The sequence below is a fragment of the Gouania willdenowi genome, chromosome 3, assembly GCF_900634775.1.
Source record: "Gouania willdenowi chromosome 3, fGouWil2.1, whole genome shotgun sequence".
In the NCBI taxonomy this organism is placed as follows: Eukaryota; Metazoa; Chordata; class Actinopteri; order Blenniiformes; family Gobiesocidae; genus Gouania; species Gouania willdenowi.
The window spans coordinates 42109814-42136921 of record NC_041046.1 but is presented as its reverse complement, the minus strand read 5'-3'; the positions used below and the strand labels follow the sequence as shown (position 1 = coordinate 42136921).

General features: G+C 37.4%; 1 protein-coding gene across 1 annotated transcript in view; it reads right to left on the bottom strand.

The window, feature by feature from the left end:
- LOC114460674 (SH3 and multiple ankyrin repeat domains protein 2-like) overlaps positions 1 to 27108 on the bottom strand; it is a 284910-nt gene that overhangs the window by 245620 nt on the left and 12182 nt on the right. The window contains 1 exon segment of the mRNA XM_028442602.1: positions 21243 to 21306. Coding sequence (XP_028298403.1) covers positions 21243 to 21254 — 12 coding nt within the window. The 5' untranslated portion in view covers positions 21255 to 21306.

The following is a 27108-nucleotide window of genomic DNA, read 5'->3' as shown; positions in this document are numbered from 1 at the left end:
AACATGTTTACTGAGCCAGGAAAGCCAGAATAAAAGCCATGTTCCAATCAGCACATGGCCCACAGCTACTATCATATCATCATCATATCACTGCATTCATACAAAGACCCATTAGCATTTCAACTCATTTTAACAAGTTTAAATTGGAAGCAAACAAGTTCAAAACACAAAAAACCCCCTCATTTAAAAAAAAGAAGCTTCGAGACAGAGAGGCACTTTGGTATGCTAGCTAGCTGTAGCGTTGCTAACCTGCAGACAGGCCATAAACAACTATTTCACACATAAACAAAAGTCTGTGTCACACAGCATAACAGAAAAGAAGCTGGCTGTTACCATGGAAAACACAATATCTTGTCCTGTTTTGTATAACTATATGTAACTAATGATGCACAACATTATTGCGGTAAAATAAAACCAAAAAAAGAAGCAGAATTCACTTTCTGAAACAGAAAAATCAAACCGACAGACAAAGCAATCTGACCTATTTTAAAAAAAAATTATTTCTCTGTTTTTATTTCAAATTGGGCCACCAACTTGACACGGAAATGCCTCACATGCATGTTTTCAAAAAATATCACGCATATACATGCTATTGTTGTTTTGGAAAACCGATAATTTAATTACTAAAAAGTGTGAAAAACAGCCAATGATGTCCAATTATGCCCATAATCTATCAAAACAAATTTAAGCGACTTCAATGATTCCATCAATTTCTCCGATAGAGCAAAAATTAGCTAAGTTACGGTCTTTTAAATGAACTTGTTCTCTGAGATACGTTCAGGCTCCCTGGGAAACATGGGTATTTTCAACAATTTATAAAATCCGTTCGGAGGGTCCAGACAAGACGGGAAAAGAGGACATGTGCGGGTAAATCCAGACATATGGTCATCCTAGGGTAACCCCTATGGGGCGGATTCACTTAAGGTTTAGGATATTAAAACATCACTCCACGTACTAATAAGGGGTACAAACTCCACAGAATCAGGACAGCGCGTGTTCAGCGCATCACAATGCGTCCACAATCCATTTAGCACGTTTCCCTCTGATGAATATGTAAAGTAGGCGGATCTCATAAAGGAAGCAAAAAAAGGGGAGGGGGAAATGCAAATACATTAATGCAATTGACACAATGCAATTCATCAAATCTGAAACTGTTTGCGGTGACTGTTTCTGCAACAAAAAATAGTACGACTCACAGGCAGGTGCAAACTCACACACAGAGATCATAGCTGCAGTGAATGTTGATCCAATACACAGCAGAGATGGACCAAGGCTCCAGTTACCCTTTTTAGTATAAAAACAATAGTCAATATTGACACCACTGAAAGAAAATGCAGAGTAAAGTGTGTGTGAGGGAGAGAAACGGCTGGACATGAGGCAGCCTGTGTGGAGTGTGGTGACGCTGTGGTGCAGAGGGTCGCTATGTGTGAAGCTCCATGGATATCGCTCTGGACGCACCACTCCAGTGAGCTCGTGTGTCTTCCTCTCCATGTTTTGACTCAAACGCTTGTGTCGTGTTGATGGCAAGGAGCGTCAGGCCAGAATCAGCTGAACCGCTGCGCAATTTACGCAGCAATGGTGCAGTGTTCACACGTGAGAGTGTGCGTGACACAGCACGACTCAGGAGCTCAGACCTGTTGGATGACGCTCAGTAGATCATCTTCAAATGGTGCTGATGGACTGATGCTGCATTAACTCAGATCAATGGAATCAACAGACCAATAGGACAGACACATTAAATTAGGAGAAAAAAACATTAGATTTTAAAGTTTATTAAAGCAGAACTAAGTAACTTGTGCTGATTGCTCCCCCTAAAGGTCCCTTATGGTTATGTCACTGTTGTAAACACTCCACACACAGCTACATGCGCACCTTTGCTCTCCCAAGACGGTAGCAACCGATCACTGAAAAATCCTAATACAACAGTGACACTAAGGGTGCTTTCACACATATAGTCCCATGTGACCATGTGACCAGTATGAGGAAGAGAGATGAGTAAAATAAATGAATGATGTGGGAGTAATACGGAAGGAAGTGTGGAAATGTGTGTGACGTGTTTGTGCTGACAAAGCAGCTCTGAGGATGGATGGATGGATATTTGTGTGTGTGCTGCCTGATGGAGCACTGACTTGTGAGTGTGTGCGCATAACTGTTGCCGCGACGACAGTGTGTGTGATTGCTGTATGTTGCTGCTGAGCTGTCATTGCATGGAGATGCTCCGTTCCTCAGACAAAGGTCTTCTCTGCCTTTTATTTTGCTGGCTCCGCCTTGATATAAGTTTGAGAAAAGTTAATTTGTAGACAACCGTGTGCAGCCACAGGGCTGGTCATAATCTAGCATTAGTTTGTATTGGGCTATCATAAAGCAGTACGTCTGCCACCGGGTCTGAGGCAGGAAAGTCGCAAGTGCAGTTTTCTGGCCAGAGACAGCAGGGTGGGGTGAAAGACCCCCCAACCACCCCATAAACACTTGTATTACCCTCACAGGGACTACGAGAAGGATTTATCAAGGTGAAAAAGTTACTTAGTTCTGCTTTAAACAGCACTTGTATTTGTTTATTTAGTTTTTTACATTATTAAATGTTTGTGCAGCAGACAGAGAAGTCCATCTGCCTTCAATTTCACTTCTTTAAATGTCATTTTGTGCTTCTGTGCACTCACCCACGTTGAAAGAGCAAAGTGTTCATTTAAATAGGGCGGTCTCAACCACGTCTATACGTGCAGCTATTAGTGCCGCAATGTTAGTGAATTCCCCACAGGAGGTGAGGAAACAGCGCCACCAATTTAGGTACGCACCTGGTTTACCACCCTTTATTTCAGACCTTAGTGAATCCGCCCTTAAGACAGAAGTTGCAAAATTTTGAAACGTCGGCCTATAACAATGTGCGATCGAGGCATGTTGCCATTTAAGACTACGTAACATTATATAGGCGCCTACGTATGATATTAAGTCACCGAAAGGGCTTTGAATTTTCTATGAGTTTTACCGCCATGCATTAAAAAAAGAGGACTTTAGCTTTTCAGAATAAAATCCAGTGTAAGGTGAACATGTAGATTTCCTCACACACACAGCAGGATGTTTCCTGCATCAGGCTTAATGAGCGACTGACCCTTTGGTTATTATTACACACTTCTGTAAACCACAATGCAGACCAATCAGTCCCAACACACACAAAAAACGTTGGAAGCACCTCCAGAGATAGAAAATAGCCTCCCCCACCGCTCCGCATTCACGCTGCTTTGCTTCGGCGCGGACAAAGAAAAAAAGGGAGTTCAATACCGGCCTGAGTGATAAAAGCTTCTCCTTTTGTGTCTGAGCTGGAGAGCTCCTCTATTCAGCTCACAATCTCTGGAAGAATCTGCACCTCGTACTGCACGCCCGTCACAAAACAAACACTTGGTTTCCATTCCACAAATGTCACACTTCATCCCTCTGCACAGAGTTCAGGGGAAACCGAGTCAAACACCACCGTTTATCTTTCAAATTCAAGGTAAAAGGCTGAGAAATTGGCTTTTTGTGCATTTTCTGAACTAATCTGTGCTCTTGTTCGTCGCTCCTAATGCTTTTTTGCCAACTTGTGTGCTTTTCTGTGAAGCTTCTAATTTTCTGCTTTGAGCGTTCGAATAGATAAAAAAAATAAAACCCAACTGTTGCAAAGTTTGCAGCCTCGTAAATGAAAGAAGTAATTGGGTTGAATATTACTGACAGTAAATACCTAAATCAGCTGCACCAGTAATTTGAATATAACGGCAAAATTTGGAAAAAAAAAAACTTTAGAAATCTCTCTAAACAAGGCGTGTCCAACTCATTTTAGTTCAGGGGCCAAATACAGACCACTTTGATCTGAAGTGGGCCACAAATTTTAGTAGGAAAAAAATTAATGTGCCCTAGTTTACCTGTATAAATTACATATAAAGTATATGAGATGACAGTATCCAAGCATTAAGTGACTTAAAACTCAAATTCACTTGCATTTCCTTGATATTATGAAACATTATTTAATTTAGTAGAATAATTTGAGGAAATTTGCAGGATTTTGAAAAAATGTTTTTTTCATCAATTTGAGATAAAAAAAATAAAAAGATAACTGCCATTATGTGATGGAAGCGGGAAATTTGTACATTTGTATCCATGTGTATTTGGAGTGGGTGATATATCTACAACTGAATTATTTTGTAATTTACACAATAATACATGTTTTTCTGTCCTTTGCACTGCCTCCTTTGGGCTGAATTAGATGCTCAATAGGGCGAGACTGAGTTTGACACGTGTGCTCTAAAGAGTAAAAATCCCTGATTAACTTCACAACTTGATTTACTACGAGAGGAAAACAGGGACAAATCAACCGCTCACTGCAGGTGTGAAAGCATTATTCCTCTTTCCATGATTGACACACTCGTCTATGGAATAATTACATCCTTTATCTGAAAGTGTCATCTTCAATTTGTCATTTCAAATGCAAACAGTCCTTCACAATCAGCAGCTCACTCATAGAAACGCGCTCTGCTTTCAGATCCCACCGTATGATCAGCGGGCGGCTGAGCCTGAGGTCGACATCACAACGTTTGCATTAAGATGCATCTCACAACACATCTCTGCATTAATATGACGAAGGTGCAAAGCCGGCACTAATTGAACTGTGTTTATCTGACGGTGGAGTCCAGAGTCAGATGGAGAGCAAGGATTCATTCTGCAGTCACACCGATACAGTATATCCTACTCTAGTAGAAGCACTGTTACTTGATTGAAATTAAGTCATACATAAAATAATCAAGTACAAGTAAAATAAAGTGTTTAATTAAATAGTATTCAAAGTAAAAGTTACTAGTTACCTTCACGCACCATTGTTTATTTTTAAACATAAATCAAATCAATCTTTATTTTTAAAAAACGCTTTTCATACAATAAAATGCAGCTCAAAGTGCTTTTACAAAGTTAAAAATAAATAAAACACCCACACCGTACAAACCCACACACAGACACACAGGTTAAAATAAGGACAATGGCACATGGCTGGTACAGTATGGCAAGCCCTTTGAACATTTAATAAGATATCTGCAATTCAATTGTTACATGTAACAATTGAATTGCAGATATCTGTAATTCAGTTTCTACATGTCGAAATGACATTTTGACATGTTGAAATATATTTGTTACGTGTGAAAATGGCTTTACAGATATCTTGAATTAACATTTCAACATGTCAAAATTACATTTGAACATGTTCAAATGTAATTTCCACTAGTGAAAACTAAATTGCTACATGTCCGCCAGACTTATTAAATGTTAAAAGGGCTTGCCATAGGTACAGAGGCTCTAGGTAAGGAGACGTCTGTACCAGGAGCAGAACACAGACCGTGGGTACAGGGGGCTGAGACAGAGCCCTATAGATGCTGTTCACCAACACTGAGGGCCACAGACAGACAGCACCACTGCAGCCACGACCCCTCACAGCCCCCAGTGCAGAGGAAACACTGGGATAGTAACCCTAAAAATGAACCTAAAACTATAAAAATAACATAAAAGACAACATTCCCAAAACTATAAAAATAAGACAACATTCCTGAAACAAAAACAACAACAAAAACAGGATAAAAGATTGTTCTAAAATAGGGATGCACCAAAAGGAAAATTTGTGGCCGAAGCCAAATAAAACGCTTTTTTCACTATTTTTTTAAACAGTGCATAAATAGCCTAGAATACATTTTTAGACATGTTTTTTTTAAATAAAGTAAATGTTTATTGAATATTCTGACATTTTTTAAATATTCCAGTAGCCTTTGATTTTCTAAAAAAGCACAACAAAGTTTTTCATTTATATTAGTCCTTTAAATAAAACAAAACATGCATTCCAAAAAACTATCTAAAATGCATTAAAGGGGGGAAAAAAAATCACTTTATAATGGTTTTGCTGCAGTGATATACATCCCTTTAGCCTCATTCAGAGGGACAAAGTTGAAAAAGTTCTGTTTGTTGGATTTTGCCCACGTTGGCAGGTGACGTCACATAACACGCCTCCTAGAATGTTAGCTCCTCCCTCTCCAACTACCTAACAGCTAAAACAAACACTGCTGTTTAATATAAAATATATATTATACTTTATTTCCATACATGTAAATACAAACTGCACAACTTTTTCTGCTGCCGATCGTGTTGGGAGTCACTGCTTGGAGCCACGGACCCATTGTTTACACACATCAGCTGTTAGCACTCCGTGCTAATGCTACATCAGCCTATGCAGCGAGATCCGGTGTAGTGTAAGGAGGAAACGATGGGGATGTTTACTGATTCATAGCTCACAGCGCTAACAACAGACTCGGTTGTGGAATTGGACAGTTTCCAACATTTACGCGGTGACGGACGATGGAGAGCGGTAAGGAGAGAGTCTGGCTGTTCTGTAGTAACACGCAGAATATTCGGTGCATCCCTAATCTAAAACTATAGAAACAGCATAACAGATCAATCTATGGTTTCCTTGCATACAGTAAACATCTCATGTATAAACTTAAAAAGAAAGATATGAGATGTTGCACAATTGAAACTTCATTTATTTTCCACAAAGGAATCTATATTAAAAAAAAAAAGGTTTGTCAAAATGTACAATTCTTTTTTAAATAAAATAACATCAATTAAATCATTGTCGTTGTTTCGATTTAGTCGGTAATATCGGACAGGAAGCAGTTTCAGAAGATCAGACCACATGTGAAACACCATGCTAGTGAAGGTCTGAGGCACTGAAATGTCTAATGTTCTGCTCCTTCGTATAAAGTCTTCAATGATTTGACAAACGTTCCATTGAGCTCACGGCAGTACCACAGCACACCTTCGGGGTCCACTTGAGCCCCAGCCTTAACGGGTCGAGGCGAAGGAGTAGTATTGTAGTAGTCGAGACCGGTCTTAGTCTCGAGACCGGTCTTGAGACCAAATTTTAAAGGCCTCGGTCTCAGACTCGGGATTTTCCCTCAAGACCGTTACAGACCAGCACTAATTCCTGCTATTTTTAAACTTTTTTATAATGTGATAATAACAAGGAGAAGAACAGGATAAAACAATCCTTTATTCATTCTTTAATCCACCCTGTATAATGACCTCAACCTTCCTTAATGTGACTGAGTGACATGTGTGACGCGCACGCGCACGCACGCACGCACACACACACACACACACACACACACACACACACACACACACACACACACACACACACACACACACACACACACACACACACACACACACACACACACACACACACACACACACACAAAAGCAGGAGAGAGAGGCGGAGCTAAACATGTCCGCTAACTTGTTGGTTGTGAAATTTGGTTTCACGAACCACAAAGAATACATTTGTAAGCAAAGAGGAAACACTCTGTGGTGTGTAGGTGACCAGACATTCTTGGGAGAAATGCTTTTAAACACTGACATAAAAATCTTGTTTTCAAATATGTAGAATAATAGTGAATTTATCAGTAGCAGTAGTAGTTTTAATATTTCCGTTAATTTTTTGCAGGCACCTTTTTTGTCCGTCAAATGTATTTAAAAGAAACTAAAACTAAAGAGAGAATGTTATTTAACTGTCAAACCTTGACATAATTTTATTTATTTATATATTTTTTTAAATAATCTTGTCTCGGTCTCGGTGCATTCTGGTCCCGGGCAAGTCTTAGTCTTGGATAGTGTGTTCTTGAACACAACACTACGAAGCAGTAACAAACTCAATATGAAGCAGATCTCCATGTTTTTGTGACTTAATGTAAGTCCACAGTGAAGTGATTAATGACATCCACACTTTTAACTCAGGCTAACGTCACTGCTTCCTGCTTGCGCTGCTGTTATAATATTCATCCACCCCCCAAGGAGTATTTTTAACAAGCTACTTTTTTTTAAGGTTGTTTTTGGACGAAGATTAGAAGAAGACAAGCATTTCTTTTTAACAGCGTTGATGCACATCCTGTTTTCAGCCATTATTATGAGCAGGACGACCTCTTGATTACCACTCCTCGTGTAATTTACATCCCAACCTGAGCATAATCGTCCAAGGTCCTTTAAAAGTGAGTCACTGACTTTGTTTTTCCTACAAATAATCAGCTCATCTTGAAAAAAAATCAGCTACTGAAGAGTTTTAATGTTTAGACAGCACAGGTCAACAAAATTAATCAGTAGAGATGTTCAATAATAGCTTGTTGCACTGCGATATTGCCCAATATAAAATAAGATAAGAATACTTTTTTTTTAACTTCACTTATAGAAAAAGTGCCATATTTATTTTTACTATGTTGTCTCAAACAAAAGCTGTCACAGCCTCAGTCGTCGTCTAAGACCAGGGGTTCTCAACTTTTCAGGACCCCATTCAGGGTTTCAAAACACTGGGAGCGGGTCACCAGATGCCTTCAAGAAACTAAAGGTCAAATTCACTAAAGGTTTAGTGATACAAAAATGTGTGAAAACGGCACTCCACGCACTAATGAGTACAAACCCCGGAGAATCAGGAGGAAATGCAAATAAATGTATGCAAGGGGAGCAACGCAAGTCATGAAATTTGGAACTGTCTGCAGTGATAGTTTTAGTACCAGAAAGTAGTGCGACTGAAAAGCAGGTGCAAACACACACGCAGAGATCATTGCTGCAGTAAATGTGGATAGAAAACAAAGCATAGATGAAAAAAGGCTCCAGTTGTGTGTGTGTGTGTGTGCATGTGTGAGAGAGAGAAAAAAAGCTGGATGTGCATCCATCTTTACTCCACAGATTACTGTTTCTCACACACGCACGCGATTGGCCACGTGCGTGCACCCATCCGTCACTCAGAGTTACATCCACGCACAGGTAAAGAACAGTAGAAATAATTCAAACAAATGTTTGTTTCATTTAGTTGAAAATGACTCTTCAAAACAGAAGATTCAAACTAAAGAATCTCCTTTTTCCCCCCTTATAATATATATTTATATATATACAATATTTGTATTTTTTTTTTTCTTTGTTCCATTTCCTAACTTTCCTTTTCTTGCAAAAGTATAAAATAATAATACTTTAGTTCTGGGGAAAGTGGGGAAGGGTAAACCCGGCTTTATTAGAAGGAAATAAAATAAATAAATAACAGAAGGAATTCATGTATTTTTGATTATTTCAACATTTGATTATTTCAACATTCTTAAATGACTGAAGATCTTGTTTTATCCTCTTAGAAATATTTTGATCAATCTTTCCACTTCCACGTTGGAGTGCATCTACTGTTTGTTGGAAATAAAGGATTTAAAGCACTGTAAAACAAACAATAGGGCAGGGAACTCATCGATGAAATACACTACCTGTGAAAAGTTTTAGAACATCACACCTTTTCATGTTTTTTACTAAAAATGATTTGGTTTGTTGTGTTATTGCACTGTGAAATGAAAACAGAACAAATAAGCAATTTGAGTTGAAAAACAAATGATGGAATCCATGAACAATACTGTTCAGCTGATGCTCATGAGGGTGTGGAACCACAGTGTGTTCCAACAATGCTTTTATGCAGACAGAGGGGGTTGGATTAAGGAACCAAGAACAGTGTGAACACCTGTAGGAATCAGTAGCACCAGCTTTTAAGGCTGATTCAACCTTCATTGCTGCAGAACAGCTTGAACTTGTTATCCCACTTTGTGTTCCCTGAAAACGGCCTATTTGTATAATTCTGAAAGGTACAGTATTTTTCAGTTTTTTTTTTGGCTGTTCAGTATTTACCTTTACACCATTTCAAGCTATTCATTGGACTTGCATGACTTGAATTGTAATAAATAACTGGAAAAATTAGGGTGTTGTAAAACTTTTGACCGATAGTGTAGGAGCATGATGAACTGCAGGTATCATAGGTTTCCAAAGCATGAAGAAAGTCTCCTACTTAATAAACCTCTCTTAGTTTAATGTCAGCCCCTGGTTTGTTTTCCATTACATTTTGTCAAGACTTCAACCAAAAAAAAATTCTGTAGATAGAGATGTAACGATTCACTCAACTCCCGATACGATTCCATTCACGATACTGGGTTTACTATACGATTCTCTCACAAATTATTTTACAAAATTGGACTGTAGACATGATGATTTTTGGGTTTAAAACTATAAAAAAAACTGTACTGTTATCCTTTTATTTTTCATTGTCAAAATAATCCCTTCTTTTTAAAAGTGCAACTGAAAATGTATTTTGTGCCTTAACAATTGGTCTTTAAAAAAACAGTCATTGCACTGTATTTACGTCAGATATTTGTTTGGACCAGCAGAGGGAAACCAGTGGTCGGTTGGGATGCAGGTATTCTGTGCAGTGAAGAAGAGATGCTATGCTAGCAGACAGAGTTAATAGAAAAACTTGACTTTTACAGATATTCACGTAATATTACAGATATTCTTTTGGCGCTAAAGGGGTAAGGAATCATTTATGAACATGTTTAAGAGTAGAAGGCGGCTAGAAAGAAAGTAGTAGCAGATTCCGCCCGCCGCCAACACTTCTGGATGTTTAAAAAAAGTACTGCGATTCAATTTTCACAGTATCGATGTTAACAGTGATACCTATGAATCGATTTTTAACTGCCTTACGTTTAATTGTTACATCCCTAGTAGATACTGTATCAAGTTTTAGGATGATTGACACAAAAGCAGTCAAATGAATGACAGTCTGTAAGAGAAGTTGAAGTGACTGAGGCGTAAAGTAGATCAGTTCCTCCTTCATGCTGCTCTAAGTAATGAGCCCCCCCCCAACCCAACCCAACCCCCCACATCCCCCCAACGGAAAGACTAAACTGGAGCATCCATCGTCCCCCTGATCCATAACTGTCACCACAAACACCAGCAACCAGAGGAATAAGAGCAGCGGAGTGTGTGTGTGTTTATTAATGAGTGTGAGCATGTGTGGTGCACAGAATAACAAGGGCCATGGATGAGGATGATAGAGGAAAGAAGGTTAGTGCTGTGAGCAGGCCCAGACCCACAGGTTACCAAAAACCAGAGTTTATTAAAGCTAATTGGCTACTTTTAGGGTTTAGTCAGAGCTCTGAAGGTGTGCTGTGGTTTCTGTCACTGATCAGCAAAGTCCAAAAAGACCTAAAAGCCAGTGATTCTCAACTTTTTTTTACTGAATACACCACTTTTTTTTTCTTTCTATCCTTCTTGAATATGGAAGCAGATTAGGGCCAAATTTTGATAGAGAAAATAATATTGGGCAAATCAAGATTAAAGTTGAAATGTCAAGATTAAAGTTGAAATTTAATGTTGAGATTAAAAATACAATACTGTGATAAAAGTCAAAGGTTTGCCAACAAAGTCAAATCTACAAAAGTTGACGAAGGCCAATCGTAAAAATACACAAAAAGGACACGAATTGGGCACAAAAATGACAAAAAATAAAAAATAAAACATAAAATGAGTGAAAAATATACAAATAGACTCCAAAAGCACAAAAAAAGGACAGAATAATACACAAAAGGACAGGAATTGTGCACAAAAATGGCAACGAAAAAAGATACAAAACAAAAAAATGGATGAAAAATATACAAAATGACTCCAAAAATACAGATTGGTCATAATTCTAGATGCTGACTTGATTGTGGATCGTGTGTCCTTCAGATCAAAAAAATCACATTTTTGTTTCTTCCTCATGTGATAAAAGTTGTCCATCACTGCTGTAGATCTTATTAAAACCGATCCATGTCATATTTCTATCCTGTACTAATCATTTTCCTCCTGCTTTCAGATGTTAGTATTTTATTTTTATTTATTTATTCAGTTCATTTCCGACATGGTTGCATTCACAGAAATTCATTTGACATTCAGAGCAAAATCACATCATTGTTTTTTTTTTTTTGTCCTTTTTCATGCCGGAAAGGGCGACGGAAAAAAGCATTATGCTTATCTAGATCCGTCCCCTAATTTGAACACAGATAATTTTACATCCAACCTCGTTTCTTCCCTTTTTTTTTTTTTTTGTGATGTGTTCTCGTCTGCAGTCATTGTTCCTGCTGTTACTCCTCTTCACAGTCTTTTTCCCCCGTATTTCCACGAGCTTTCTTTTCCAGTCGTTGTTTACGTTCCTCCAACTCTCCAAACGTGAAGTTCTTCTTCTCTCTGAGAACCTTCTTTCAGTACCTTGACATCATTCTCCAGTATTTTCAATGATTTCTCCAAGGCATTCGTCATGTTCTCCATCTTCGTAGATAGTTCTTGTCTTAAGGACATGAGATCCTGTCTCATCTCCTGTTTCATGTCCTTAATCATTTCTTTAAGCTCTTCTTTGAATAGCTTAAAGTTCTCTTCCATTTTTGTTGGCATGTCTGGGCCCAGTTTTCTCTCTTCAGATGCAGCTGGTCGCTGCTCGCTGGTAGTCAAGGTCGCGTTATCAGACGGGAGTATAGCTTTCCCGGAGAGCTCTGAAAACACGTCTTCTCCCTTCCTTGGCTCAGGAAGAACTGACATGTTATTTCTGTGACGTCATATTCAGTGCATGTTTATCTTAAAAACACCTAAAATACTAAACACAGCAGGTGCTTGTGTCTGAGGAGTTCTCCACTCATTGATCCATTCTGTGTGTGTGTGTGTGTGTGTGTGTGTGTGTGTGTGTGTGTGTGTGTGTGTGTGTGTGTGTGTGTGTGTAGAAGGCCACAGCAGCACCACCACAGACACAGTAGGACTGTATAGAACATGAATTATTAATAAGGCCGGTATGTGGTAAAAGTGGGTCAGTGTGAGCTGCTTTTAACAACTGTATATACGTTAGCTTTAGAAGATAATGAAAACACAGATATGGAACCATGTTGGATGGAATCCATGTTGTTAATTATTCCCAAACGCTTCCTGTATCACACTTCACAGTGTAGAACTGTGTGCTCCAGGTTTGTCTCTGAAGTGAAACAATAAATCTCAGTTTACTTTGATTTCTAGGACGTAATCACGAGCTTTTAAAGTTGTTTTTCTGATGCTAAAGTCTTAAATTAATAACAATGAATGCATTCTTCCAATGTGTAGCGTAGCCTAGCGCTCAGTGGGAGTTGGAGATAGCAAGTGGGTCGCCTACATACATTGTTTATATTGAGCTTTCTATTTTGCCGATATAGAAAGTTACAATATCGCCTACAGGTATATGAATATATATTTATCTTATAGCTTATTTAGTATTAAAACATTAAATATTTCACGAGTCGTTGCTTTTGTTACTTCTCAGAACAGCATTAAAAAAACAGTTAAATGGATTTCTGAGTGCGTCCTAACCTAGACCTTCCCCTAAACAAGCCACAGTAAAGTTAGTAAAAATACTAACTTTAGTTGGTCGAATTCTTAAAAAAAAAAAAAAAAAAAAAAAAAAAAAAAAGGTGGGTCACAATTTAATGACCATGGCAAAATGTGGGTCCCTGGGTGACACTATTTGAGAACCCCTGCCTTAGAGGGTGCAAACGATTTTCCCAAAGTTGGGGTCCAAAATAAACGTGAAGAAGTCATATAAAGAAAAACTGTTTTATGCCCCAAAAAAGAGCAACTATAAATTAAAACAATGAAAATAGTATTTCAAGAGCATGTCACCCAAAAACCAATGCATACATGTGACTAATCATTAGTGACGTGAACTAAACTCAAATTACAGGGAGCTGAGCCTTGTTTACTGAAGGCACAAATGTTCTTTTTTTTCTAGTTTTGAACAGCTGACATGTCCACCAGATAGAATGTATCAGAATCAAGCTTTACAAATAGTGAATGACACTCAGGCCACCCTGTCAGGGCCATTTTTGAAAAGGAATCACTACCAAATGTTCTACTGCTCGTCATTCACAAACTGTGACGACTCTAAACAAGGCACTTTCATTTTGTATGGACTCATTGAATACAATGTGACCCTATAGTATTTGATGTGGCTTTATGTCACTCTTTATTGTACAGTATTTTATCTTACAGTATTTTGATTATGAAATGTCTTTTTAAATGTTAACAGTGCACTTTGAGCTCCTTGCACATTTTTTTCCACTGTGGTTTTTCATACTACAAATGGCTAATAAACTAAACTGAACTGATATAGCAGATCTTTTTGTATCATCTGAGAGAGTAGGTGGAGCTGTATTAATATACCTAATTTCAGTTTCCTCTGTGGTGTAGTTCCTGAGATACTGGAAACTGAAAATGGAAGGAAAATAAGAATGTACAAAAATCTACACATACCCCCCTCACTACATTGTCCATATCTGAAAAAATATGAATCAAATCAAACTCTAAACATACAGTGTACCTGTTGAATAATCATAGGTAAAATATTCTGAATTTTTTGACACCGAAGTGAGTGGGATGTCCTGATAATTTGTTGAAATGACATAGAATGACTCTCTTATACAACAAAATACACCAAATTCTAATACGTTGACAAAAATTTCAAGACGAGCTGAAAGAAAATCTATCAACAATCCTTTACTTTATAACAAAAAACATTTGTTTTCAACAGAAAAAAGAGTTTTTTGGTTTAGTCCCTCCTTAAATGACCTTCTCCTCTGGTCCGGTTTCCATAGGTCAATGTAGACGTGACGTTTATTAACGCATCAAGTAAAAGTTTGAAGGTCAACGTCAAACTGCTTGTGATAATCTCAGCGTTGACTGAAGGAATCAATCTTTCCTGAAGACGTTATTGCTTTTCTGCAGTTATCCTCAGAGTCCTGCTGCTATTCATTCAGGAACCAAATAGAGAGAGACATGTTTCAGTCCCAGAGGACAAAATGTCACTCCGAACCATTACCTGATTTTACCCAGTCTGTATTTATCCCCTGCTGAATCCTCGCTCACTTTTTAGTTGCCAAATTTGCTCACTCTGAGCTTTTTCCTCAGTTTTGGAGTTTTTATCTCATGGCCGCCTTGTTGTTGGTGCCAAACCGTCTCCTCAATGCTCGCGTCCCCCAAGCCGCAGCCATCTGGGTTTGGACTAAATTAGAGAAAAATAACTCATCAGGTCCACAATTAAACGACTACAATAGGAAAGGCTCTTATCGCTCATACCATGGCGACGTTTGGAGTGAGTCGCACAAAAAAAGAAAAAAAAAAAAAGTGTTTCAAAAATTAGACGAAGGATGAATTTGGCAGGGAGCGTGTAAAGCTCCGTCTTTTCACTGCTGCTAGAAACACTTGGGGAAGGGGGAGGGGGTAGTGGGGACTTGGTGGTGGTGTCCAATCAGAACCAGACAATGTGGCGAGGTGGAGGAGGGGTGGGGGCAATCAATGGAGCGGCGTGAGATAAATGACAGGTTTAAAGGCTGTGAGACGAACAGGAGGAAAACCAATGTGAACAAACACAGTTTTTCTCCACAGGCAAATGAAGCAAAGAGTCAATAAGTCACTGCAGCTCCTTCTCCTGCTGCTTCACTCACACCATTAAACAAGATCTACTCTTAGTAAGTGACACATACAATCACTATGATCACAACTGATGTTTACAAGAAAGTGAAAAAAAAAAAAAGACAAGCATTAGGCTTTTAATGAATTTTTTGGCAATAATGATGCAAATCATTCGTTAGTTTTGTCCAATGCAGTAAGTACCTAAAGTGTCCTCAAGGAGGCAGAGTTAGAAACCTGAGCTCAGACCTAAACTACCATAAACCCTTCTTGTGTCTAAGCTTTAGAAAGGACTAGCGATGTAAAAATATATCCTAAACCAGCTAAAAAACGATGCAAATCAGAGGGAATTAAACTCTATAAAGCACAGTATGTGCTTCAATACGCTGCTTAAACAATAGGGGGTGAAAAAAATACACTTTGTTTAACTTTGCATGGTGATAAATAAAGAAATGTGCAGTTTATTTTGGTTTATTAGTTCGTAAGAAGGTTATAAGAACAAAATATATTTATTTTTTTATATATATATATATATATAAATAAAATAGCTTTGATTCTAAGATATTACTGTTAGTTTCATGTCACAGATGTTAGTTTTCAGTGAAATGGTCCCAAACTTTTGAGACTTTAGGTTGGTTCTTCTTCTGTTGTACATTTCTTCTTCACAATGTAAATGGAAAAGTGACACTGCGCCCAGAAGTTCATGTATGGTGCTGCAGCAAAAAGAAAGCAGAAAGATTTTATCATGAATTTACAACAATAAACGACGCGTCGACGCAATTTTTTTGTAGTCAACATTATCAATTATGTTACTAATCATTTTTGCATTATTGTATAAGTTACACACATTGTAGCTGGTCTATTTTTTCTTCCCCCTCCCCCTGGCAAGAATGTCAAACTGGTCCTTTTCTATATTCATGTTTTATAAGTATTGAAGTGACCCTCCTTGCACCTTCACAAGTTTTCTTCCAGCACTCTAAGTCTATTTCAACCCGAGTCTGAATAAAGCCCATATAAAAGATGAATGGAGGTACAGTACCTCATATTTAAGTGCACTGAGACGTTGCATACGTCTCTGCGAAGACGGAAATTGAACAACTGTGTATAGGGAAAAAACTGAACAACCACTTCTAATTATTGTATGAAGAACAGGAACGTAGAGGAATCCAGTGTTGTTTGATTCTACAGCATGAAAGAAAAAGCTCAGGAGATTTAGCTCAGCTGTCGGGTTTAATGTTCAGCCTCAGTGAGGATCTCTGGAAGTCATGAGTTAAAAAGACGTGGACGACAAGGGTAATATTCTTGCTAAAGGTTGATTGGTCTCTCTAATGATGAATTCAAACAACATGAAATGCTTTAAAGTAAGATGTAAATAATAATTACTTTTGACATCTTGTGTTTTTAAACCAATAAAAAGAAAAATCCTGCTGATGTTCTGTAATAAAGGTACAAACGATGCTTGGTTCAGTGTTAACAGTAGCTAGTAGTAGTCCATTACAGATTTTTGCAAAATAAAAGCAATGTTTCTAAATCTAGACAAAAGATAATAGCGCGTTCAACGTTTTGCCATTGAACGGTGTTTTGGGCCGGAGCCTCGTAACTCCCGTGAAATGTCATCGACTTCGCTGCTGTAAGATGGAACCTCCTTATAACGCTCTATTCCTTTGTTGTTTCACGCCTAATGTGGCAGTTATGATTTTTTAACTATAAAGCTAAGAAATGTCTGGGTCTCCACTTCTGTTTACACATAACTCGCCAAGTTTACTCTGAGAGAAGTGGTCATGTGACCAGTTACGTCACGTCCTATGTAATTGCGGAAAAATCGTTTCCATAGCGCTTTTGCATCACATTTCAATAGGGATGTAACAATTAATCGTAAGGCAGTTAAAAATCGATTCATTGGTATCACAGTTCACATCGATGCTATGAAAATTGAATCGCAGTACTTTTTTCAAACAGCAGAGGGCGCTATCCAGAAGTGTTGGCGGAGCGGGCGGAATCTGCTACTACTTTCTTTCTGGCCGTCTTCTATTCAAACATGTTCATAAATGATTCCTTACCCCTTTGGCACTGAAAGAATATCTGTAATATTACATGAATATCTGTAAAAGTCACGTTTTTCTATTAGCTCTGTCTGCTAGCATAGCATCTCTTCATCACTGCAAGATATCTGCATGCCAACCGACCACTGGGTTACCAGCGCCCTCTGCTGGTCAAAAAAAATATCTGATGTAAATACAGTAAAATTACTGTTTTTTTTTTTGTTAAAGTCCAATTGTTAAGGCACAAAATACATTTTCAGTTGCACTTTTAAAAAGAAAAAGAACTATTGTGTAGTTTTGCATTGTTTACTATAGTACCAGAATTTAAATTAATAGGCTTCTTCTTCATTTGTATTATTCCTTTATTTATTTAATTCAAGATTTACAGTATTTTTAGTTAAATTGCATTGTTTTGAATAGTTTATCAAGAGATTCTTTTGACAATGAAAAATAAAAGGAAAATAGTACAGTATTTCCTCCCCCCCAAAAAAATAAAGGAATATTTTTCGGTAATTTATGTACAGTCCCATTTTGTAAAATAAATCATGAGAAAATCGTATCGTGAACCCAGTATCGTGAATCGAATCAATCGTTACATCCCTATATTTCAATATTGAAACGTCTGAAATTCCTCCTCATGAAGAATAAAAACTTTTAAGTGATATTTGAGTGTTTTTTTTTTAAAATTCAGGTGCTTCCTATACCAGTTTTTATTCCACTATTTAGATTTTGTGCATTTCCAACTTATTTAAAATTGAGTTCCCATTTCAGTTATAGTTTTAGTCTTAGTCAACTACATTAATATTTTGGTCGACCAAATCTGTTACAAATATATTTGTGATTGGAGTTAAAAATTAGAGTTTTAGTTTTTTGGAGACGGAAATATATTTTGATATAGTGTTTGATAATATTAACTGTTTAAAAAAAGAAATTAGTCATAGTCATTTAAAGAAATGTAGTCCACCTCTTAACACTACGTAATTTCGAGCAGCAATTTCAACCTTTTTACATCTTTTTTTTAGGAAAATTATGTTCAATTTATTGAACTATGAATGCATCTTATTTTGCATGATCAACCTGTTTCTCCAGGAGTGAAACCGATGATAAGGAGCTTCAACCCTGAACACAACATCAACACCTTGTAATTCTCTGTCAAACCAAACCATTAATAATAATAATAAAAAAAAAAAAGCTTGGCAGCATCACAGAGAGGAGGAAGAGGAAGAAAAAAGAAAAAAAAAAAAAAAGAGGAAAAAGAAAAAGAAAAAAAGAGGAAAAAGAAAAAGAAAAAAAAGACGAAAAAAAAGAAGAAAAAGAAGAAAAAAGAAGAAAAAAGAAGAAAAAGAAAAAAAAAAAAAAGAAGAAGAAAGAAGAAAGAAGAAAGAAGAAAGAAGAAGGAAGAAGGAAGAAGGAAGAAGAAGAGGAAGAAGAACAGGAAGAAGAGGAAGAAGAAGAAGAAGCTTCCTAAATACAGACCACTTAGAGTTGACAGGAACAGATCCTGAGCCTGATCCACACAGCACCTCATTCTTTTATTCCCCACAAACACTCACTTCCTTCCTTAAAGTTTAGAATTTATTGTTGTAGCAATATCTCCCTTTCACTTAACTGTAACTTTAAACATTATATCCACTCATCTGATAAGCAATCACAAATAAAATGTTCTTGTTTACTTGGTTAATAAAAAAATTAGATTAAAAATCCAGTAAAAAAACAAAAAAAAAAAAAAAACTAGGGAAGACCTTATTTACAAATACGCAGTTGGCAATTGAAAATTGGCAAAAATGACAATCTGTATCTGGATTTGTTGACAATTTTGTTCTTTTTACTAATTAAATTGAAAGTAATAAAGCAGGAAAAACAGAAGACTGACCTTGACCTTAACTATGACTTTGAGCAAAGGTCAAGGTCACACATTGAAAGGAAATGTCAAAGCACTGAATCTCAATTTGTGGCCAAGTTATAGAGAAAAAAAAAGTATTTATTTTTCATTTTTTGACCTTGAGCGAAGGATGTCATAAACTTTGACCACCTGATATCTTTTTACTGGTAGTGGTCGTACAGCTTTGGTGTAATTAAATAAAAGCTTTTCATAAATGTAAGCATCAAACTTGTACAATAAATATTCATAGAAATATAGAAAATGTTGGTTTTTGACACTAGACGCAACCTTGACATTTTGGCTCTAAAAAAAGGTCGACTGAACATTCTTGACATTGTCCCTATGAGATGACATACGTGTCATTAGTGCTGCATTAATAGCATAGGAGGAGTTCTAGGACAAAGCAAGTTGCGGAAGAAAAATAATAAGAATTCCTATGATTACAATGTATTTGGCAATTTTCCATTCCCAAATACAACAAGTGATAGGACCTCAGGACCACAGGTGAACGTCATCATCAGGACACATTTTTGTTGCAGAACTGCAAAACAATAAAGATGTGCAGCAATGTAGTTCTATTTTTTTACACAATTTTCCATTTAAATATATAAGAGAAGGAGAACAGAACAACTATTCACAAACTATATCACATCAAAGAGTCGTTCCGTCACTTTTAACACATTATGTAATACAAAGCAGAATCATATTGCAGTACATGATTTACTTCTTAAAATAGTACGTTTTTAAATGTATTAAAACCATAGTAGCCTAGACGTCATTAACGTGTCAATGATACCTTGTATTTTTATCTGCGTACAGTTACACAGCGAACATCACTTTTTTTTATTATTGCATCACTATAATCATGTCAACAAAACTGCTCGACACTCGAGCTGAATATCTTTGCCTGAACAGATTTTTATATTTTTTGTCACTAGTGAAAAACTATTAACCCATGAATGATTGTAAGACAGAGGCGAGCTACCATGGCCTCATGTAAAGGATTTTTAACGTCTGCGAGTGGTGAAATAACCCAAAGTTGGGGTCCAAAATTAAAATGAATAAGTCGCATACAGAAAAATATTTTATATCCCAAGAAAGAGTCATCTTCATACTATACATTGAAACAGAGATCAGATTTTTTCATACATTACCACACTCAGTTATGGGCCAATGAAAATAGTTTTTAAAAAATGCATATATGTGACTAATCATTAGTGATGTGACCAGTCTATGTTCATAGCTCTAAGCTGATCCTTTCACAGGGAGCTGAGGCACAAACATGTTCCAGACCCAAACACACACTAACTGACTTTAAGGAGCTGGCATGTCCACCAGATAGGATGTATAGCAGATCTTTTTTGTATATTCTGAGAGCGTAGGTGGAGCTATATTACTATACCATATTTCAGCGTCCTATGTGATGTAGTCCCTGAGATAATTCAAGCTGAAAATGGAAGAAAAATAAGGACGCACAAATATTGCCACATACACACCTCATTAAATTGTCCTTATCTCAAAAATTATTTATCAGATCAAACTATACATTTACAGTGTGACTATTGAATAATCACAGAACAATTGGTAAATTGGTATTTTTTGAGACCAAAGTGTGCGGGACGTCCTGAAATATTTTTTGGAATGAGATGGAACGACCCAGCTGATAACATTTCAAAAGAAAACTCAAAAAGGCTAAATAACACAGAGTGCACATTTCATGCATCTCTTTAGAAGCCCTGCTAACACGTCATTAATTACGTTATTAATTACGTAAATACATCCAGACGTCTCCTCTACTCTTTAAATCAGCTTCACCAACTCTCGTTTGGTAACAAATGGTTTAAAACACGCTGAACAGCAGCTCTCTAGGACCCAGGGGCTCAGCAGCACCCCTAAATATGTCAACATCCGGACATTTCTAAATTTTGCATTCACAGTGAATGAAAAATGTCTTTAGACACATTGATATCCAGGCCAACTTTCAGCCTACGTACCATTTCAGCCATAACATCCAGACGCTCTCTTAAGGACGACGTCCCACTGTGTCACCCAGTCTGTCTGAGTGGGAAGGACAGAAAAGAGAAAGATGTCTACAGTAAATGACTCAAGATTTAATATTTCATACATGCAGAGAGATGAAAAAAAAAGCCTGCATTTCTACTGCAAGTGAAAAAACTCACGTCACTTAATGTTCACATTTACTACTAAACCCCCAAACTAACCAACAAGACAGTGTTTGTAATATAAAATATGCTTATGGGGCGCCCATATGAAAGCAGATATGTTTGTAAAATGCAATTTGAGCTTGTGTACAAAAAAGGAGATAGCTATACATATTTACAGACAAATCTAATATTATATTTAATATTTAACATTGACATATTTCCATAAGAAAAAAAAAGACAAATATTGCTGTAGATCTGGTCAAAAGTAACACACGTTTTTTTTAAACGTGGTTTGTTGCTAAATGTTGCTGTGTATTTTAATATGTACAACTTCACAATAAGCGCCCCATACATGCTAAGAACAAAAAACACAAATCCACTAAGAGGCAGTTCATTTAAATCCTGGTATTACTTGTTTAATCCACAAATACCACATTCTGCTCATTCCTTGAGGCAGTAATCAAATCAAATAGCACGTGAACGGCGTAATTATTCAGCTTTGGCAAAGTCTTAAGTTTTATTTCAGCTCCAAAGAGGAGACTTTTTAAAAGAAATAATTAAAATAATAGAACGCAATCGCCTGGAGCGAAATGGACTGCATTAACACGCTGAGGTTTTGACCCAGAATTACAGCTAATGCATAATACATGAGCTTCCTATGCTATGATTGTATTCTAAGATTTATGTTCAATAGAAGCTGATTACACTGTGATCTCGCTGTTAATGCAACTGTGTGCAAACATGCGTGCATGCACGGTCAAATCTCACAGGAAGGGATGGTGAGGAAGAGGCAAAAAACAAACAAGTGAGCAGACCTCATATCAAAGAGAGAATCACAAATATACACTGGATCTGTACTCGCATCATATTATCACACTTTAGTGCAGGGTCGGGAAACTAGCGACACTTTTGTGCACAAAATGACTCCAAAAACACACAAAAACATATAAAAGTATAACATAAAGGGCCTATGTTATGAATCTAAATAATTATATCCTGGATTAATCTCTGTTTGCGGGCTTCACCTAACCAAACATTCCCTGTCAGAGAAGCTGTCCTACGAAGGTCGATAACATGCTGAGTTAACCCTCTGGGGCCGAAGGACGCGCCAGAGTGTCCTGATCACATGATCGTTTTAAAGAGCCAATAGCAGCAAAGCGCAGCATCCTTGAATCTTCATTCCAACCCGCGTCAAAAGTGCGGATGTCAAACTACAAACCAGTCTTTAAATCATGCTGACAGGTCAAATAAAAGTGGAGTTATGAGGGAAAATGTGCACGTGTTTTTCTGTGACATTTTCTTGAGCGGTCAGTGCAGTGCAGGCTTTGTGCAGGAAGACGCTGCAGAGCGCGTCTAAAACGAACGCAAAAGTGCCTCAAGAAAGAACAACGCTGACATGTCACATTATAGCTGTTTCCTATTGGTTGAGAAGAAGAAGGCCATCATCCAATCAAAATGTCCACATATAGCGGGAATTTTGTTTTCAGGTGAAAGGTAACCAGAGACGCACAAACAGAGAAGAAGATGATTGCTGTGATTTGACTGTTTAGTTAGTGTGTAGTGAGATTAGAGTGTAGTGTACTGTCTAATATATTCGTTTATTGTTTTATATCAACACAATGAGGCACAAATAATTTGTCTTTCCCTGTATTTGTGATTCATACTTTTTGTAAATAGTTGTAGAAGATAGCCTGACACATTGCTTCCATTTCACTGTAAATAGCTATACATAACTATGTTGTTTGATTCATCGGTATACAGCTTTTTGAAATATATAGTTTAGATTTGCTATACAAGCAATAAAAATGATTCGTTTTGTGACTTTTATACTGTGTTAATACAGTTATGCCATATTAAACAAATTACTTCACAGTCACATTTGGGAGGTTCTCCTGAAAAAAATTATACCAAACAAGGCGAGTTTATGGATTTCCTTTTATATCAAATATAAAGATAAAATCAAACACAGTGAAAAAACAGCAAAAACGCTTTAGGCCCCAGAGGGTTAAACTGGCGCACTCTAGTGACGGAGATGGATATCACAGTGTCAGACCAATCCCACGGATTAACTGTGTCACAAATGAGGAATAACTCTTTAAAATATGAAGTATTAAAATCCATAATTCAGACCAAAAACAACACTGTTTCTGCAGAAAAAGCAGAACGTAATTAATGCAGGAATTGATGAGTGTTAATAATATTTAAATTAGTGAGATTATAAACGGAGAATCAGTTTCACTTTCTCTTCTCTTTTTAACTTGTCTGTGTCTCTGATGCTGCGTTCATACAGATCAGTCTACATCATAAGGTGGAATATATTTATGTTATATCATCTACAGGACTGAGAATCTTTGCAACACCACAGAATATGTGAATTAATGACTTTAATGCTGTGAAAGTGCCCAGTGCACGCAGGCTTTATCAGCTGATTTATTTTATTGATTTTACCTTATTATATAAATCTCTATGTGTCTCAAAGGATGTCATCAGTAAATGAAAGTAAATGTTCTCTCTCGTCAGCTCAGATCAGATCCACACAGAGACGTGTTCACACATCACCTTTTATAGGACAGCTTGTTTTCTAAGAGATCTGATTGGTCAGGAGGCGGGGAAAAACCTGCTCGCGAGCAGGCCAGTTGTTCAGCATAAGTTTCCATGGTGATTTAGCTCCGTAAAATGTTAGCCAGCTTTGTAGTCCAGCAGACACTGATTTAATCCCGGAAGTTAGCGCAAATAAAAGATAATCTAGATTTGTAACATACCCCCAAAATGACTTAGAAAACACACAGAATAACAAAAACAAGGCAGAATAAGATCCTCAATAAACAAAACAAAAAAAAAATAAATGCAAAACAATATATAAAAAACTAAAATAAACAAAAGCACAAAACATTAAAAAATACACAAAAAATATTCCAAAAAACACACAAAGCAAAAATAGACAAAAACACTCAAAAGTACAAAAAATACAAAAAAAAAAGACATTTAAAAATTGAAAAAAAACCTCCAAAAAACAACATAACACACTAAACCCTTTACCCCCCTTGTTAACATTTCAGTTGTCACCGTTCTGTGAACATCAGATAATTACATATTTTCAGCCCCTGCTCTGATAAATGAGTTCATCTCTGGAGTGAAGAATATCAGTAAAACAGCACAGAGAAGACATTCAAATCCTCTGGTTCATCATTTCCTGCCTCTAGTGATTTATGTGATGGAATATTCTCAGATCAGCTCATTTATGCTACAACCAAGTATTCCTCACTGGGCAGGTGATGACAGCACATCGTTCATTTTACAGCTGACATGATGTGTTCCTGCAGCTACTGGAAAAAAGTCACCATTAGACACCTTTAATCCTTCAACTCAAAGTGCTGCACATTGGAAAATACAATACAGATGTGATTATAAGCAGGTGAAGTATGGGGGGCTGTCTGAGAAAAGGTCAATGCTGTGAGGAAAACAATGTAGAATTATCCCAAAGCAGCTATAAACACCAAACCAAAACAGAAGCGAAGCAGTTTGACTTCATGTATTATTTAAACTGACAAGTCGCTTAGAGGCTTTTTAACAGTTTAGAGTCCATTGTTCTACCTGGAAGCATTCACACTGATGAGCTGGGCCTTCAGCCACATTACATCACAGTGTGTGTGTGTGTGTGTGTGTGTGTGTGTGTGACAGCACTGAGATCCTACCCTGTTCACACTTTAACAGAGCCATAGAGAGAAGATTGTAGCGTGTCTACTTGGTTTTAAAAAAATAAACTTTTCATTTCTGTGATTATAGTAAACAAATGGCAATGATGGAATTAACTTTGTGAAATGGAAAAAACTATGACATGGAATTTAACCTCAGCTACAGCAGTGGTTCTCAACCTTTACAGCCCACAACCCCGAAAACAAAGGTACCAGAGACCGGGATCCCCACCGTACCTGAAGATGGTTGAACATTGAATATGAAAATTCAAGAAAAGGTGGTGAAATGGAATTTTAAAAAAAAAAATCACAGAAATAGGTTAAAAGTTGCAAATTAAGGTGATCAAAAACATGGTAAACAACATTCAAAGTAAGGATTTCCCTTATTTTGGGGGATCGGCGATTGGCGATAAAACTTTGCGTATAAAACCGATCTTTTCCACCGATCTTTTCTACCTTTGCAAACGTCTTAAAATGCGGGGGGGGGGGGGTTCTGTTTCAAGATTCACATTATACCTGTTATATTCATACCTGGAGTGTTGCCTTGGCTCATTCATGTATGTTTGAGTAATCTTTAAAAACTCTGACGGCAGCCATTTTAGGTGTAAATAAGCCTGAGTCCTCCTAGAAACGCCCCCACCTCCTAGAGACACCTCGTCACCAGCCGCGTTACCGCCCACCGCTCCACAGCCGAGCCCCTCCCCCTCCTATGTTTTCTTCCTTAGTTCAGCCCACAGCACCCGCCTCCACAGATTGAAAAAAAAAAAATAAAATAAACATGATCCGACCCGCCCACCAGGTCATGTGTGCATGTATGTGCGTGCAGCGCATGCCTCTGCTACACAGGATAATAACAACACCAGGAGCACGGTTAGCTTAGCATGTCAGCAGTATTACACAAAAAGAGAGAGAGAAAAAAGAAACGCAATTTGTAATTCCTGTGAAGCAAAAATATGTCCTGGTGGAGCTGAAATCAAAACACTACCTCATTAAACCACCACACCACTGAGTGTGCAGCATTGGAAGCTAGCAATCAAGCTAATGCTAAAGCTAAAGCTAGCAGAGCAAAGAACCAGTGGCTTATGGTTACATAAGAGGTTAAAAGTGACAATAATGGGTCAACATAAGTGACAATAGGTGGGGGAAATGGTGGAAAGGTACTTATAAGTGGCAAAAATGTCTTCAAAGTGGAAATTTGATGGAGAAATGGCAGAAATGGGAGTAATGTAGCAAAAATACATTAAAAGGAGAAAAAATATGGCAAAAAAGTGAAAAATTGGCAGTAAAAGGGTCAAAATAAGCAAAAATGCGCTTAAATTGTTCAAAAAATATTCTTAGTTTCTTGAAGGCATCTGGCGACCCCCTCCCAGTGTTTTGTGACCCCATATGCGGCCCTGATTCCAAGGTTGAGAAGCCCTGACCTACTGAGTCACACATATTTTGCATTAAAGGGATGGTTAAATGTGTAGCAAGTGTCAGGAAAACACAAATAAACTGGCATTTTATATATAGCTCAAGGTTTAGATAAGTAAACGTTCAGATTTATTGTCTTTAGGCTCGAGGACGTTGTTCGAAGTCCAGAGTTTAACCATGTCTACACATCCGGAAAGGTTTGTAGAGCTGGGTGTCGTCTGCATAATGATGAATTAGTGTTTTATTTATTTATAAACGACCCATCTAAGATGGAGTAAAGAGACGAAACACAGAACACTGAGTGACACTGGATGTGATTGTAAAATAGTTTGAGTTGGTGATGAAATGAGAACAGAAAGGACTGAAGGAATAATTGGTGTGGAAAGCAGCTCTTTACTTCACGTGCTGAATCACTACTTCCACAGGAAGACTCCGAACGGGCTTCCCAGAGATAAAAAAAAAAAAAAACATAATATAGTTGGTCTCCGTGGCAACATCATATCATCATGCACTACTTCTGAGCATTTAAAGCAGGGACATAATCAAAGTAGGATTTCACACACTGGTGACCTCAGTGTCCTGCGTGG